This window comes from Pelobates fuscus, chromosome 6 (assembly GCF_036172605.1).
Source record: "Pelobates fuscus isolate aPelFus1 chromosome 6, aPelFus1.pri, whole genome shotgun sequence".
NCBI classification, from domain to species: Eukaryota; Metazoa; Chordata; class Amphibia; order Anura; family Pelobatidae; genus Pelobates; species Pelobates fuscus.
The window spans coordinates 91,887,583-91,904,167 of NC_086322.1; the positions used below are offsets into that span (position 1 = coordinate 91,887,583).

General features: G+C 42.5%; 1 protein-coding gene across 1 annotated transcript in view; it reads right to left on the reverse strand.

Moving 5' to 3' along the window:
• LOC134615461 (uncharacterized) overlaps positions 1–16,585 on the reverse strand; it is a 117,282-nt gene that overhangs the window by 20,635 nt on the left and 80,062 nt on the right. Inside the window, exons 9-11 of the mRNA XM_063459979.1 lie at positions 12,073–12,133; positions 10,588–10,735; positions 9,051–9,130 (exon numbers count right to left, since the gene is read on the reverse strand). Coding sequence (XP_063316049.1) covers positions 9,051–9,130; positions 10,588–10,735; positions 12,073–12,133 — 289 coding nt within the window. The remainder of the gene's footprint in view (positions 1–9,050; positions 9,131–10,587; positions 10,736–12,072; positions 12,134–16,585) is intronic.

Here is a 16,585-nt window from a genome sequence, read left to right on the forward strand (position 1 = left end):
CTGTCTGCCTCTGTGTGTGTCTGTGTGTCTGTGTGTATGACTGTCTGCCTCTGTGTGTGTCTGTGTGTATTACTGTCTGCCTCTGTGTGTGTCTGTGTGTATTACTGTCTGTGTCTGTGTGTATGACTGTATGACTGACTGTCTGCCTGTGTGTGTCTGTGTGTGTGAGACTGTCTGCCTGTGTGTGTGTGTGTATATGACTGTCTGCCACTGTGTGTCTGTGTGTATTACTGTCTGCCTCTGTGTGTGTGTCTGTGTGTATGACTGTCTGCCTCTGTGTGTATGACTGTCTGCCTCTGTGTGTATGACTGTCTACCTCTGTGTGTGTGATTGTGTGTATGACTGCCTCTGTGTGTATGGCTGTCTGCCTCTGTGTGTATGGCTGTCTGCCTCTGTGTGTCTGTGTGTATGGCTGTCTGCCTGTGTGTGTCTGTGTGTATGACTGTCTGCGTGTTTGTCTGTGTGTATGACTGTCTGCGTGTGTGTGTGTGTGTATGACTGTGTGTGTCTGTGTGTATTACTGTCTGCCTCTGTGTGTGTCTGTGTGTATTACTGTCTGTGTCTGTGTGTATGACTGACTGTCTGCCTGTGTGTGTCTGTGTGTGTGTGTGAGACTGTCTGCCTTTGTGTGTCTGTGTGTGTGTGTATGACTGTCTGCCTGTGTGTGTGTGTGTGGATGTCTTCCTGTGTGTGTGTATGGCCGTCTGACTCTGTGTGTGTGTGTGTGTCACATACAACCAATACACGCATATCACACACTGTTAATACACCCATTACAAATATCACACATAGCATACATATCACACACAGTCAGCACACCTACTATCACATACACAGACAACACAAACATTACAGCATACATGGATGACGGGGGGGGAGGGGGGGGCGCTGTGAAGATTTTTCGCACAGGGCGTCAAAATGCCTAAGGCCGGCCCTGGTGTCACACCAGTGCAACTCATATCTGGTGTAACAGTAGTGTACATTTTTAAAAAAAAAATACAATTTTGACTGTAATAGATTGAATAGCAGTTAGTTGTCTGCCAGCGTGTGTGTCAGGCTCGTAGTGTATACTGTGTCCACTTGCCCAGTGCCACCACTCATATCTGGTGTCACAATAGCTTGCATTTAAAAAAAAGAAACTTTTTGGACTGTAATATAATAGCAGTCAGTTTCCTTCACGAGTGTGCGTTTCAGGGCCTGCTAGGGCACAGTGTCACACCAGTGCAACTCATATCTGGTGTAACAGTAGTGTACATATTAAAAAAAAAAAATACAATTTTGACTGTAATAGATTGAATAGCAGTTAGTTGTCTGCCAGCGTGTGTGTCAGGCTCGCAGCGTATACTGTGCCCACTTGCCCAGTGCCACCACTCACTCACTGGTTTCCCAATAGCTTGCATTTAATAAAAAATAAACTTTTTTGACTGTAATATAATAGCAGTCAGTTTCCTTCACTAGTGTGCGTTTCAGGGCCTGCCCAGTGCCACCACTCACTCACTGGTGTCACAATAGCTTGCATTTAAAAAAAACTAAACTTTTTTGACTGTAATATAATAGCAGTCAGTTTCCTTCACGAGTGTGTGTTTCAGGGCCTGCCAGGGCACAGTGTCACACCAGTGCAACTCATATCTGGTGTAACAGTAGTGTACATTTAAAAAAAAAAAATACAATTTTGACTGTATTAGATTGAATAGCAGTTAGTTGTCTGCCAGCGTGTGTGTCAGGCTCGTAGTGTATACTGTGTCCACTTGCCCAGTGCCACCACTCATATTTGGTGTCACAATAGCTTGCATTTAAAAAAAAAGAAACTTTTTGGACTGTAATATAATAGCAGTCAGTTTCCTTCACGAGTGTGCGTTTCAGGGCCTGCCAGGGCACAGTGTCACACCAGTGCCACTCATATCTGTTGTCACAGTAGCTTGCACGCATAGTACCGCTAATCGGAAAAAAAAATGACAGGCAGAGGCAGGCCACCCCGCAGGGGCCGTTGTGGTCGTGGTTCTGTGATTCCCCTTGGCCCTAGAATAATGCCCAGTGTTCAGAGGCCACGTACCCTGAACTTGAAAAGTTCTGAGGACATAGTTGACTGGCTAACACAGGACACCCAATCTTCTACAGCTTCCGCTCGGAGCCTCGACGCACCATCCTCCTCCAGCTTAGCTTCAGGCACCTCTCAAGTTACCACTCGCCCACCTGCCGCCACCACCAACATTAGCACCACAGCCGCTTCACTTGGTATGTCAGAGGAGTTATTTACACATCAGTTGGAAGAAATGAGTGATGCACAACCATTATTGCTAGAGGATGTAGATAACAGGGATATGTCTCAGTCAGGCAGCATTACACACGTATGGAGTGATGATGATGATGTTGTACCCTCTGCTGCTTCCTTTGCTGAGTTGTCAGATACAAGTGAAGCGGTTGAGGATGACGATGCGTCCATGGATGTCACGTGGGTGCCTGCTCGGCAAGAAGAAGAACAGGGCGAAAGTTCAGATGGGGAGACAGAGAGGAGGAGGAGACGAGTTGGAAGCAGGGGGAGGTCGTCGCAAGGAGCTAGTGGCACAATCAGACAGCATGCATCGGCACCCGGGGTCAGCCAGACAGCACGCCAATCAACGCATGCTGTTGCCACCACCAGAATGCCGTCATTGCAGAGCTACGCAGTGTGGCATTTTTTTGTGTGTCTGCCTCTGACAACAGCGATGCCATTTGCAACCTGTGCCAAAAGAAACGGAGTCGTGGGAAGTCCAACACCCACCTAGGTACAACTGCTTTGCGAAGGCACATGATTGCACATCACAAACGCCTATGGGATCAACACATGAGTACAAGCAGCACACAAACTCAAAGCCGCCATCCTCCTCCTGGTCCAGCATCTTCAGCCACGTCAACCACTGCTGTCCTCCTTGCCCCCTCTCAACCATCCGCCCCTCCGTCTCTCGCCTTGAGCAGTTCCTGCTCATCTGCCCACAGTCAGGTGTCTGTCAACGACATGTTTGAGCGTAAGAAGCCAATGTCACAAAGTCACCCCCTTGCCCGGCGTCTGACAGCTGGCTTGACTGAACTCTTAGCCCGCCAGCTTTTACCATACAAGCTGGTGGAGACTGAGGCGTTCAAAAAATTTGTAGCTATTGGGACACCGCAGTGGAAGGTACCCGGCCGAAATTTCTTTGCACAAAAGGCAATCCCCAACCTGTACTCGATTGTGCAAAAGGAAGTAATGGCATGTCTGGCACACAGTGTTGGGGCAAGGGTCCATCTGACCACTGATACCTGGTCTGCATGCATGGTCAGGGCAGGTATATCACCTACACTACCCATTGGGTAAACCTGCTGACGGCTGCCAAGCATGGAATGCGTGGCTCTGCAGAGGAGTTGGTGACACCGCCACGACTTGCAGACAGGCCTGCTGCCACCTCCTCTACTCCTCCTACTCCATCCTCTTCCATAACCTCCTCGGCTGAGTCCTCTTCTGCTGCTGCGTCTTGCTCCACATCCACGGCACCCCCCAGCTCCCCAGGTACTGTCCCACATCTCGGATACGGCAGTGTCACGCCGTCTTGGAATTGACTTGCCTGAAAGCAGAGAGTCACACCGGACCAGCACTCCTGTCCGCCCTGAATGCACAGGTGGATAAGTGGCTGACTCCGCACCAACTGGAGATCGGCAAAGTGGTTTGTGACAACGGAAGAAATTTGTTGGCGGCATTGCATTGGACGCTCATGCGCAATGCCTGTAGGCTCATGCGTCCTTTTGAGGAGGTGACACACCTAGTCAGTCGCACCGAAGGCACCATCAGCGACATCATACCATTTGTGTTCTCCCTGGAGCGTGCCCTGCGAAGAGTGCTGGATCAGGCCGTAGATGAGCGTGAAGAGGAAGAGTTGTGGTCACCATCACCACCAGAAACAGCCTTATCAGCATCGCTTGCTGGACCTGCGGCAATGCTGGAAGAGGATTGTGAGGAAGAGGAGTCAGAGGAGGAGTGTGGCTTTGAGGAGGAGGAGGAAGACCAACCACAACAGGCATCCCAGGGTGCTCGTTGTCAACTATCTGGTACCCGTGGTGTTGTACGTGGCTGGGGGGAAGAACATACCTTCAGAGAGATCACTGAGGAGCGATGAACCCCTTGACTACAGGGTGTGCAGGCTTGACCTGTGGCCTGAGCTATCCCAATTTGCCTTTATTAAGATGAATGAGGGATGGATCCCGAAGGGACTGACAGTGGGCGATACATTCGACTAAAAAAGGCCTGATGAGGGGGACTACTTAACACACCACTCCTATCTGGTGGCACATTAGATTGCACGTGCAGTGCCCCAAATTTGAAGAAGGAGGACCGACCAAGCATGTTTTTCCATCTCCCGCTTCCTTAAACCAATGCCTTATATACACGTCCCCTGATAGGGGACGTAACAGGGATTAAACTGATAAGAATAGTGCTACTTAACACACCACTCCTATCTGGTGGCATATTAGATTGCACGCGCAGTGCCCCAAAGTTGAAGTAGGAGGACTGACCAAGCATCTTTTTCCATCTCCCGCTTCCTAAAATCGATGCCTTATATACACGTCCCCTGATAGGGGACGTAACAGGGATTAAACTGATAGGAATAGAACTACTTAACACACCTTACAATAACGCAGAGAGAGGCAATGCAGAGAGAGGAGTCTGAAGAAGAGGAGTCAGAGGAGGAAGGTGGCTTTGAGGAGGTGGAAGACCAAACACAGCAGGCATCCCAGGGGGCTTGTTGTCACCTTTCGGGGACCCTTGGTGTTGTACGTGGCTGGGTGGAGGAAGAGACCTTCAATGACATCAGTGTCAGGATCCCGCGGGCGGCTGTAAGGGGATGCTGCAATCCGCTTGCAGCACTCACCCTCAGTTCTTCGCCGCCCGCGGTCTCCCCTTCCCCTACCTGTTGGCGACGGCATCCTCACAGCCCCGGAAGGTGCTCGCATTCTCCTTCTTGTCTCCCAGCGGCAGCATGTATAACGCTGCACGCTGGGAGACCGCGCATCCATATAAACGCCGGGGTCAGCCACGTGACCCGGCGTTAAAGTCACAGCACTACAATCACAGTTGGAGGTATAGATATCTCCCACGTATGATGGTTAATTCTGATTGGAAATTATCCAATCAGAATTAAACACAGGATTTATATACTTACCTTTCCTGTCTCTCAGTGCCCTGTTGTGGTCTTTGCTTGCTAGTATTGCTACTGAAACTTGTGCTTCTGGTTACGTACTCTCTGGCTTGTTTATCTGACTTTGTGACTTTCTCCTACCCTCTGACCTCGGCTTGTTTCTCGTTATTCTGTCCTAGTTAATTAGGAGGCTAGAATGGATGGTTTAGACCACCGTATGGATCAGTTTGCTCAAGCTTTACAAACCATACTGGCTCGTACTGCACACTTGCAGCCTGCCGTTCAGGAGGCTGCTGCTGCTGTGCCCGAACCCATTCCCACTCCGGTACCCATTCCTGCTCATGTAGTTCATATGACGCTGCCACAGCGCTACAGTGGTGACCCAGCATTGTGTCGTGGTTTCCTCAACCAAATTGATATCCATTTGGTGATGAATCCACGTTCCTATCCCACTGACAGATCCAAAATTGCCTTTTTGATAAACCACTTGTCCGGGAGGGCTTTAGCGTGGGCCAACCCCATGTGGGAAAATACGTCTTCTATGTCCTTTGCAGATTTTTTGACAGCTTTCAAACGCACATTTGATCAACCCGGTAGGGTTGCTTCTGCTGGCAAAGCTCTGCTTAGGGTCTGACAGGGTAACAGATCTGTAGCGGATTATACTATCGAATTCCGCACTCTAGCAGCTGAAGTGGTTTGGAATAATGACGCCCTCGTAACAGCCTTTCAGGAGGGTTTGGCCGCTTACATACTGGATGAAATAGCATCCAGAGAATTGCCTGTTCTTCTGGATGATGTTATAGATTATATGATTCTTATTGATAACCGTATTAGAGAGAGGCGTAGTCAAAGACGGATGGATACACGGGTGTTACCTGCTCTACCCAGTACTGCATTACTAGCTTTTGAAGCCCTTGCTGTGTACCCGGTTCTCTCGTCCCCTCAGGCGGCCCGTTTCCCCTCGCGCTGTCCCTAGTGTTGTGTACGAAGTGGCTGCCCTCCTCGACTCTCGTGTTTCTAGGGGTCGGCTGCAATATCTGGTGGATTGGAAGGGGTACGGCCCTGAGGAGCGGTCTTGGGTTTCGAGCTCTGATCTGCACGCTCCCTCTTTGGTCCGCTCCTTTCATGCCGGTTTCCTTTGAAGCCTTCTGCTTCCCGCCCTCTGGGCGGTCTTCGAGGGGGCGATAATGTCAGGATGCCCGCGGTCTCCCCTTCCCCTAACTGTTGGCGAGCGGCGTCCTCACAGCCCCGGACGGCGCTCGCATCCTCCTTCTCGTCTCCCAGCGGCAGCATGTATAACGCTGCACGCTGGGAGACCGCGCATTCATATAAACGCCGGGGTCAGCCACGTGACCCGGCGTTAAAGTCACAGCACTACAATCACAGTGGGAGGTATAGATATCTCCCTCGTGTGATTGTTAATTCTGATTGGAAATTATCCAATCAGAATTAAACACAGGATTTATATACTTACCTTTCCTATCTCTCAGTGCCCTGTTGTGGTCTTTGCTTGCTAGTATTGCTACTGAAACTTGTGCTTCTGGTTACTTACTCTCTGGCTTGTTTATCTGACTTTGTGACTTTCTCCTACCCTTTGACCTCGGCTTGTTTCTCGTTATTCTGTCTTCTGGTTCTCCTTACTCGGCTTGTCTCCTGACTATTCTTTGTGTGCTTAGCCCGGCCACTCTAAGGTCCGGTACAGCGCCTTTTCTGTGTGTGTGTTAGCGTGTTTGGTTCCCCGAATCGTGACAGTTGGCTATCTCCTCCGCCTCAACCGCCGCTTCCACCTACACAGCCACGGTCACCGCCTCCTCAACCTCCTACTCCACATCCACCTCCTCCTCCTAGTTCAAAATTATTATTTTTAATTTTTATGTATTTTATGTTATTGTACGTTATTTCCCTATCCAAATTTGTTTGCAGGGCACTTATCCTACTCTTATCCCATTTTACTTCCTTTAGCAGCCCTCTAGCCCTTTCCAGGACTTTATATAGAGCCATTTTAGTGCCCAAAAGTTCGGGTCCCCATTGACTTCAAGTTCGGGTCAAGTTCGAGTCCAAACTCAAACTTTTTGCCGAAGTTTGGCGGAACCCGGCGAACCCGAACATCCAGTTGTATATAACACAAGATGAATATAACACAAGCTGCAAAGTAGAAAGTGGACAGAGAGGGTGACCGAAAAGAATGTTCTACTAGATGAGATAAGCTTATCTCTCGTAATTGAATAATAGATGTCTCATTGATGTCTATAATAGGATGGATAACAGAGAGATACCACTTAAATAAACAGGCCAGTGGCAGCTCAATGTCAAAAATAGAAGGAAAGACATTAATATAGTGTCGCCATGAACATTTGGTAAATCTGGTCTCTTCTTTGTTCTCTGTTAGGATTACTTTAGCTTCAGTTTTACAAACCAATTAGGACAATAAGGTATGTCCACTATCCCACTTACTTCTGAAGCCTTACTCATTAGTTTATGCATTCACTTCAACGTGATAAAACAGTTAATTGCGCTTGAGATATCTATGGTGGATCTTGCAAGACTAACAATGGTTGAGATAAGTCCATTTATGCATGTATACTCTGCTAAATACTACAGCAATAGCAAGCAATGATAGAATCTTCCTCACGACCTTCATTTTATTTCTCAGCCACGGAACATTCAATTTAAAGTCATCTATTACAAAAATTATGCCAATATTAATTACTATTATAATGGAGAAAGTACGTCTATTTTTTTTTTATTTTTTTTTGCAATCCATATCATTATAATTATGTTTAAAGATACATATGGATTTCCCTATATCATTATATGATGTACCATTCACACCTGAGGTTTGCCGCTGGTAAATAGATTTATTAATTATTATTATTAATAGTGTTTTCTATCTTTTCTTTAATGTGTCTGTTTTGGTTTCTAAAATACTTTTTCGACATCTGTTTCCTTGTTATCTAAATTATTATTGTTAGCACGGACCTTTACCAGTTTTTTTTTTTTTCAATCCGCAACAAATAAAGATTGCATTTAGTATTACAGAGGCTGCTCTGTGTTAGTAAGCTCAAGAAAATTGTATTCAAATATTACGGCAGTGCTGCATTAAGCTGGTTTTGGACTTGGAGCAGAAGATTATGATGCACCTAAAAGTGAAGTATTCTGCATGTAGAAAGACTAACAAGGTTATTCACTAAAGTGAGGACTGTAGAGCATTCAAAGTGAGTTTCAGTTTAAGGCAAAATAAGCCAAACTGGAAGCATAGCTGACTTCAAGAATTTTGGCCCCAACTTTGAATTCTTGACAGTTCTCCCCTATGTTACTTTTTCCCTGCATGTTTCAATACTCTGTAATGTCACTAAATAACTAACTCCCGATCATCATCACTTGCAGAGTCTGTATGTAGTCTTCCTTTCCAGAAAGGTCAGTGTTACAATTCTGGGGATTATTAAAGGTGACCTTAGATGGCTTTTGCATGAACGTTCTGTGGAATTCCATTCATGCACTTTTTTAGCAAGTGTTCCAGCATGAAAACAGAAAGGAAATATCCCACAGTTTGCATTAAGCACATTGTGTTATATGTGAATAATCTGAGTGTCAAAGTAATTCTTTCTTAAAACATGAGAACATATAAGCTATATATGATCTCTAGCATGTAAACTCATTGAGCCGGGCCCGCATCCCCTCTGTTCCTGTGCGTCTATTTGTCTGGTTACAAATACGTGTCTGTTAGTCCACCCATTGTACAGCGCTACGGAATTTGCTGGTGCTATATAAATAATAAAATAATAATAATACATTTTATTCTAGAAGTTACTGATTGGGGTCCTATGAAAAAATGTGAACATATTCTGCACATATACTATGTTCCAAATACACAGTATTTTGTAGAAAGAAAAGCAGCCGTACCTGTGGACGTGGTCTCACATGTATCTGATTTGGCGCAGTTCTGATGGAAGCTGAATAGGACGCCCTTGGTAACAATGGTTCTGACCAAAACATAAGACAGAAAAAAGTTAGGTTCACACTTTATCTACTGCCTGCAACTGGAGGGAACTGCTGTAAATGGACAGTTAGAACTCTTATGTGTGACCAACAGAATTCTACAGGACGACTTGTGATCAATACCTGCAGTACCATGTCATGGAAGGCATGAAGAGTAGGATTTTAACGGGAAGGTAAGTTGGGAATAAGTAGTTTAAAAAGCATTGGTGCTGCTGAGATGGGTATACATAGCTATGGTACATGTACCTTCATGCTGAGATGGGTATACATAGCTATGGTACATGTACTCCTCAAAGAAACAAAATATATGATTTAATTAGACACAAATGGTAAAACAATAACATATCAAATTAGTGGAATCAAGAATAAACATAAAGTTCTATAATGACAACCCTCCCCCCTCCCCCCTCTATACAGAAACAACAGAGATGTATACCTTGCGTCGTCTCTTACTGTACAAAAGTCATATGACCCATATACTTTGTCTCCATACTTGCAGACAAGAAGGGGATGAGGACACTAAGCACACTACAGGCAGTCTATTCACATTGTAATAGCAGACTGAATTGTTCTGAATTGGATGGGTGCATGGTTGTATTATGCAGGCATTTTTGGGAAGCTGTATTCCCAAAAATGCTATTAGGCTTCCTACAAATTTACATAAGCAGGATATTTGATCATTTTATTTCTCTTTTTTATATTGTATTTTTTCTGCTTATTGATAATAGCTTAGACCCTCTCTAAAATATTGGAAGGCAACATATATTACTTCATTTCTAAGAAATGATTGCCCCTTCCCCACTGTATAATTTCTGTATAGTTGAACATTACAAAAATAAATTATATTTAATGTTACATAATTTTATGTTTAGGTGTCCTTGAATATAACAATATATAAATAATGTTTTTTACTTTATTTTGACAACTCTTTGTCCTAACTTTCAAAAATAATTAAATAAATAAATATATCATTTTTGGGGGACAATAACCTTATGAATGTCATTAAGTAACTTTATTTTTCTTTACATTTTAAAGCATATTTCCATCAGGAATTAAATCCATACATAAATTTTATTAATTTTAATAATTACCACCTACTAGTTGGACCTCAATGCCCAAAGTTGCTATAAGTTTTTTTCATTTCTATTTGCTTTGAAACAGGGTTGTTCACTAAAGTGAGAATTCAAAGTGAATTTAAAGTTAATTTCAAATGTAGATACAAGGGAGCCAAACTGAAAGCATAACTGGCTAAAATAATGTTTCCAGTTTGGGTGTTTTTACCTTAAATTTGAAATTTACTAACCTAATTTCTAAAACAGGCTTCTCAAGTTTTACAAGATTTGACAAGCTTTGAAATGTTTCATAAAAGTCAAGTTCAGAAGCATACTGAATTTTGGAAATATTAAAAAGGATATTAGACATAGAATGACAAGTGTCTTACTTTGGAATGTGGAATACAAGGAGTCACTTTTCTCCAGAAGGAATGGTATAGTTGGAAACCTCTCCACAAGAGAAGAATAATTTCTTGAGGCTCCAGAATCAGCAGATGGCCTATTCTGTGTGAGCTCGACCACAATTAGACATCTTCCCTGTGGAACAACAAAGTCCATGTTATCAATAACATTTACAGGTTTGACAAGTCACTATGTTATTCCTGCTAACTAACGACTAATGTTTAACTGGTTCTTGGCCATGTAACAAGAGCAAGAATATATTCAGGTTTACATCTCTGCCCAAACTATTAAACATCTTACTGGGGGGTTTGGGTGTGTAGTTCTGATAGTTCAGTGAAAGAGATTAGAAACTATACTCTTTGGTGACTATAACTTCCCTCCTCTCCCAAATGACTGCCTTAAAGCAGTTAGCGAAGCCACATTCCATGATGTTCTGACTCGTAGACCTCTGTCTCCACTAATATGTTAGATAATGAGACAAGGGAGAAAGTATGAATATGTATGAATATCAGTCTGAAATTACCTGAATTAAACAGATAGCTGGTTTATGTGCCATCGAATGTGACCAATGGCATTGTTGCTGCTACCAATAGCCTACAAAGAGAGAAGTGGCGTTAAGAACATGCATGGGCTTCATGGTTCTTGTGGTGGTTTGCGTGTTGCACCTGTGGTGTATGCCTCTTTACAGGGGATGCTGCATGTGAGGTTTAGTGTGTTTGGAAAAGCTACATGTGGAGTTGCACGTGTGTGGGGAATTTGTTTCTGGGTTTGAATGTGAGAGAGAGGGTGCTGGAAGAATTGCGGGTGGGAGAAGGCTGCATGTGGGTTGTTGTTTCGGTGAATGGGACGGGTTGCAGTGTAACCATTGTAGTTTGTCTTTGTGTAGAGAGATAGGGGCTGTAGTGCATGTGTGGGGGGACAGGGGCTGTAGTATGTGAGGGTAATGGGGGCTGTAGTGTGGGGGATGGAAGCTGTAATATGCAAGGGCGACTAAGGCTGTAGTATATTAGGAGATAAGGGCTGCCGTCTGTGGCGGGTAGAAAGGGGGGGTGATAGTCAGTTTTAGATATTTCCCATTATGTGTTTTCATTTTCTCTCTACATATAAGATAAGGAGGCCTTACCCGCTTCTTACAGTTTTTGATTTTAGGTTACTATTTCTGACTTTGTTATTGAGTCTGTTACTTATCTTTGTTTGATTTGTTAAAAACTACCATGAATATTTTGATTTAATTGTAATTAATAATGGTATTTTGATTATTACACTATGACATTTATTTTTTTCTCATTTTATAACAATCAAATCTGGTCTCTTCTTTGTTCTCTGTTAGGATTACTTTAGCTTCAGTTTTTAAACCCAATTAGGACAATAAGGTATGTCCACTATCCCACAAGTTACTTCTAAACCCTTACTGTTGACATTTGTTGAGCATTTTATCATGCATGGTCTAATAAAAGACATTCTATACTTACAGATTTGATCAGCACCAGTAAAGAAGAATTGGTGCTATCCAAAACCACTGTTGTTCCAGCCCTACACAAACAGATACAAGATGTTAGCTATATATAACTAACCATATTGCTACCAATTTAGACACACAGATGGATTATATCATTTTGTGTCTCATAACAGCAATGCGATATAACAAAATGTAAAGTGCTTCTCCGCATTATTTGCCCAATTAATGTTGTTTAAATTGTCATATTGAGTCACAATTGACAAAGGAATTTAGCTTTCAACAAAACAATAATGTAACACAAAAATAATGCGGGTTCCTGAATTCCATACTGTATCAGTTTGAAACTTTGTTTGGAGGGGGATCTTTAAAAAACAATTACATCACAGGTCCCCTGTGTTGCGGAATACAAACGTATACGTATTCATAGGGCTTTCTCCATCATGACACCAGCACGCTCGGATTTCCTCCTGTGCTCATGACTATTCAGCACATAGAACATTCTAAGGATGATTAAGTGGTACACAGGGGAACAACAGCTATTCTTATTATAGTTAATGGTCGTCAATGGGACAGAATGCTGCAAATGTCCTTTTCAACTAACAAAGAAAAGAATCACACTGTTCTAAGAAATATTATATGTAGAGCCATGTTTCATAAATAAGATACTTAGAAGGGACACAACCTCTGCAAGCACTCATTTTGCAAGAATTCTTTGCAACTTACTTGATCAAAATGAAATTTGAGTAATGTATATATGTACACCTGAGAATGTATTGTTCTGTTGGATCCACCATTCATTACCATTATTATTGGGATTAGCATTTTATTTATTAAGCACCGACATATCTAGCAGTGCTATTTTAGTTTCCTTTACAATGATCGGCTATAATTATTGTCTTTTTCAGCCATTTTTTTAAATGGGTTTAATGCCAGTCGAAATTGAAGCAGCTGAATCCGATAATTGGATTGGCAGCATCAAAAGCATATTTATTGGGCTTTTTTTTTTTTTTTTTTAATTCTTTTTTTTTTTTGGTGCAAAGAAATATAACAACAATATACAGGATTACTTGCACATTTTTAATTAGTTAAGAAGATGATCATCATGTTTAAGCATAACAATGGTGATACTAGTGGTGTTCGGTTTTAGCATAGCTTATCAGTTCTAGTAATATCCTGACAGTACAATATCATAAATGAGCATATTTAAGCTAAACATTGCTTAATTGAGAGGGTTACTGACTACAGGCCTAAACCTGAGGTCATGGGTCGCAGATTATAGAGTATAACATTCTAGGTATTTAAGCACATATGTAGTTGGAAAGCAAGATTTTTGCGAGACCTCAGCATCTGTGACAATGGGATTTTACACATCCCCCAGTGGGAAGAAGTGCCCAGCATTAACTCTGGAGCTCAGTGGCAAATAATCTCACCGAGAGGCACATCCATATTAGCAGCTGCATCATACAATAGAATAACATAAAATAACAGTTTAAAACACATAGCTTGTTTTATAGGCTAAACCTGCTGGGTTGCACTGGGATATGAGTAGTCCCAGGGGCGGTTCAGGCTTTTCACCCCCTACCAACTTTAGTGGCTTGATCAGCTAGTCCAGAGTGGGAGCCGATAGAGAGGCAAGTTAGTGCCATGTTGTTAGGCTGTCGCCGCTTTCCGTTGCCTGTGTGCCTCAAGGGAGGTCATGCTGTTCTTCGCGGGTTGTGGGGTACCCATTTGTCGCTGTTGAGGGGTATACCGCTGTGGGGTCTCCAGACCGGCGCCCTCCGCCATCCTCTGAGGTGTTCGCCACCTGATTGCTGTAAATAGCCGCTTCAGGCGTGTGGGATCAGCGTGTTTTGCATCGCAGTGCAGGCAGCCGCCATCTTTGGTGAGTCATCCTCTCGTCTGTGTCTCTCCACCTGGTGGTGTGCGCGCTGTTCCAGGCCTGCTGTAGTGCTGTGGTGGACCGGGATGACCCCCACTGGTCCAAAGGGGGAGGAAGGGGTTCACGATGCCCTGCGGGACTTCGGAGCCGGGAGACCGGCCGCGTTAAACCACTCCGCATCACCCGCTAGGCCGTGGGTCAGACCTGCCACTCGGGGTGCGTCTGGCGAGGCCACTATGCTCCATCCCTGCTCCTGCCGAGGCCACCGTGGGGTGAGTATGCGTTGTGCCCGGTTGGCTTGACAGTGTCTCGGCAGTTGGGGCTTAAATTCGTCGATTTGATCGGAGCTCCGGGTGGATGCGACCACCCGGCATGGCGGTCAGGCACTGCCTTATTGGCCTTTTTTTAATGACTAGTCATTAACATTAGTCATTAAAAAAATATATATATATATATATATATTTATTTATTTAGGGGGCAATTTGACCCCCTTAATACTATCAGGGAGATTTGGCATGCAACCTACTAAACAGTCAGCAGCTAGCTAAAAACTAGCGACTGTGTTACCTTTCATAGGTCCTCACTGCCAGTGCACCACTTTGTTTTTTTTGTTTTAATAGTAGCATTGGTAATTCATGTCATTATAAGACATTTAAAGGTAAGTATACCTTTTTATTGGACAAGTTTTAGATTTATTAGTCACATTCAGTATTGTTAGGGTGACAGAGGTATGTAAAAATGTTATTGTGTGTAGGTGGCTCAGGACTTGGGGACACCCTGGGGCATGTATGTGAATTTTTTGTTATTGTCGGGTTCTGGATCCATAAGAACTGCATATCTCAACATTTTGTGTTTTTTATGTTATATGACAAATAGTATTTTGAATTTTGCTTTAAAATTGATTGAACTTGAGATTTTTTACAGATAATATTTAATACCATTTGAACATCTACATGCAATGTTAGTTACACAACATGAAAAATATTCAGTAAAACAGCATATTCCAAAATTCTTCATTCTTACAACCATTTACTTTTATGTGATTAACTAAATGACAGAACGATGAGAAGTTTAATATCAAATAGTTATCAAAGGAAGTAGGAAGTAGACTGTGCTCCACGGCAATAATACTCACGGTAATGTACCTTTAAACTACAAAATATGTGTATAATAAATAAGATACATTGTTACAGATGCATACAGTTCCTGAACAGTCCTGTGGCCTCATCCCATTCACACTCCTATTCAAATATTTTTATATTGAACATTTATATTACAACAAAGTCAACATTATAAGAAAAATAATTCAACTAAGTAAAATGGTAAAGAAGAAAAGAAAGCGATAAAAGGAAAAAACATGTTTCTCGCACCCTCCCACACCAAAAGTTTTTATAAATCTAATTTATGATGTCTTCCACCAGAAGGGGAATAAACGTTGGGAAGCAATGATGTTGCTTACTCCTGCAATGTGACATTGTTTTAAATGGTCAGTGGTCCAATGAGTAGTGTGCCAGTCGTTGCTGTTATTGAGCCAGGATGTATACATTGTCTTATGTTGACATACCCCAGTGATTTTTACAAAACCTGTAATCCACAGGGAAATAATTATGGGTTTGAAAACATAAAATGACAGCTGGAAATTTAAAATACTCCAAACTGATTAGAAATCACCTTGATTGCTGCATTCATCATGGGTTTATCCAGAGTTTTCACCATAATAAATTATCATTATCTTTCTAAACACACAAACAAATTCACTTCTTCTCATCATTAACACACACTTCTTAAATTGATTGATACCTGGGACTGCCTGATGCGAGCAGTGGTTATGCCCTGTTCACACCAAACTTTCAAGCAGGGCATTGAACTGCCTAATTATGAGAAACTAAATATTGTTGCACCTGCTGCTCATTTTAAGCACTGCACAGATATATGGTTGACGGAGCATCGTTGTTTAGGGATCATTAAAAAACTGTGAATTACTAAAGTGTATCAAGAGATTTGTAATAGAAGGTAGGGGTAACAGTCCATCACCCGAAGCTTAATAGAAAATGAGTGATTCAAAAATAGACAACAACCAAAGGTACAGTAGTAAAACAGTAATGAAATAACTTAAAGAGATTGAAATATGTTCTACAATGGCCAAGTTAGGGTCCAGAGCGCAATCAAATTGACATATTTGACATGACTTTAAGATATTTTTTTAAGTAATGGAAGAAATATAGATTAACTGTAACAGCTTGTTGTTGGTTAAAAATGCCCATAGTTCCTCCAAATATATGTGCAGGTATGGTCAGCAACTACATAAAATGTTTATTGTAGCTTATTATTATTATTATGATGTTCAGTCAGCTACAAGATTGACATACTAATTAATTGCATACTTGTTAGCTAAAATTTGCATGAATTTCTCAACTTCAACCTCTTAAGGATACAACTTCTGGAATAAAAGGGAATCATGACAGTATATTTCCGTTGTTTGTCCTTAAGGGGTTAAACTGTTAATTTTGAACAATATGCTTAGTATTAACAATGAGGAGTACAATTGTTTGTGTTATTAATTTACGGGGACTGTCTTTGCCTAGAAACCTGACTTAGCAGGTCAGACCACAGTTAAGATCAGTAATGCAAAATAATTCAAAATGGG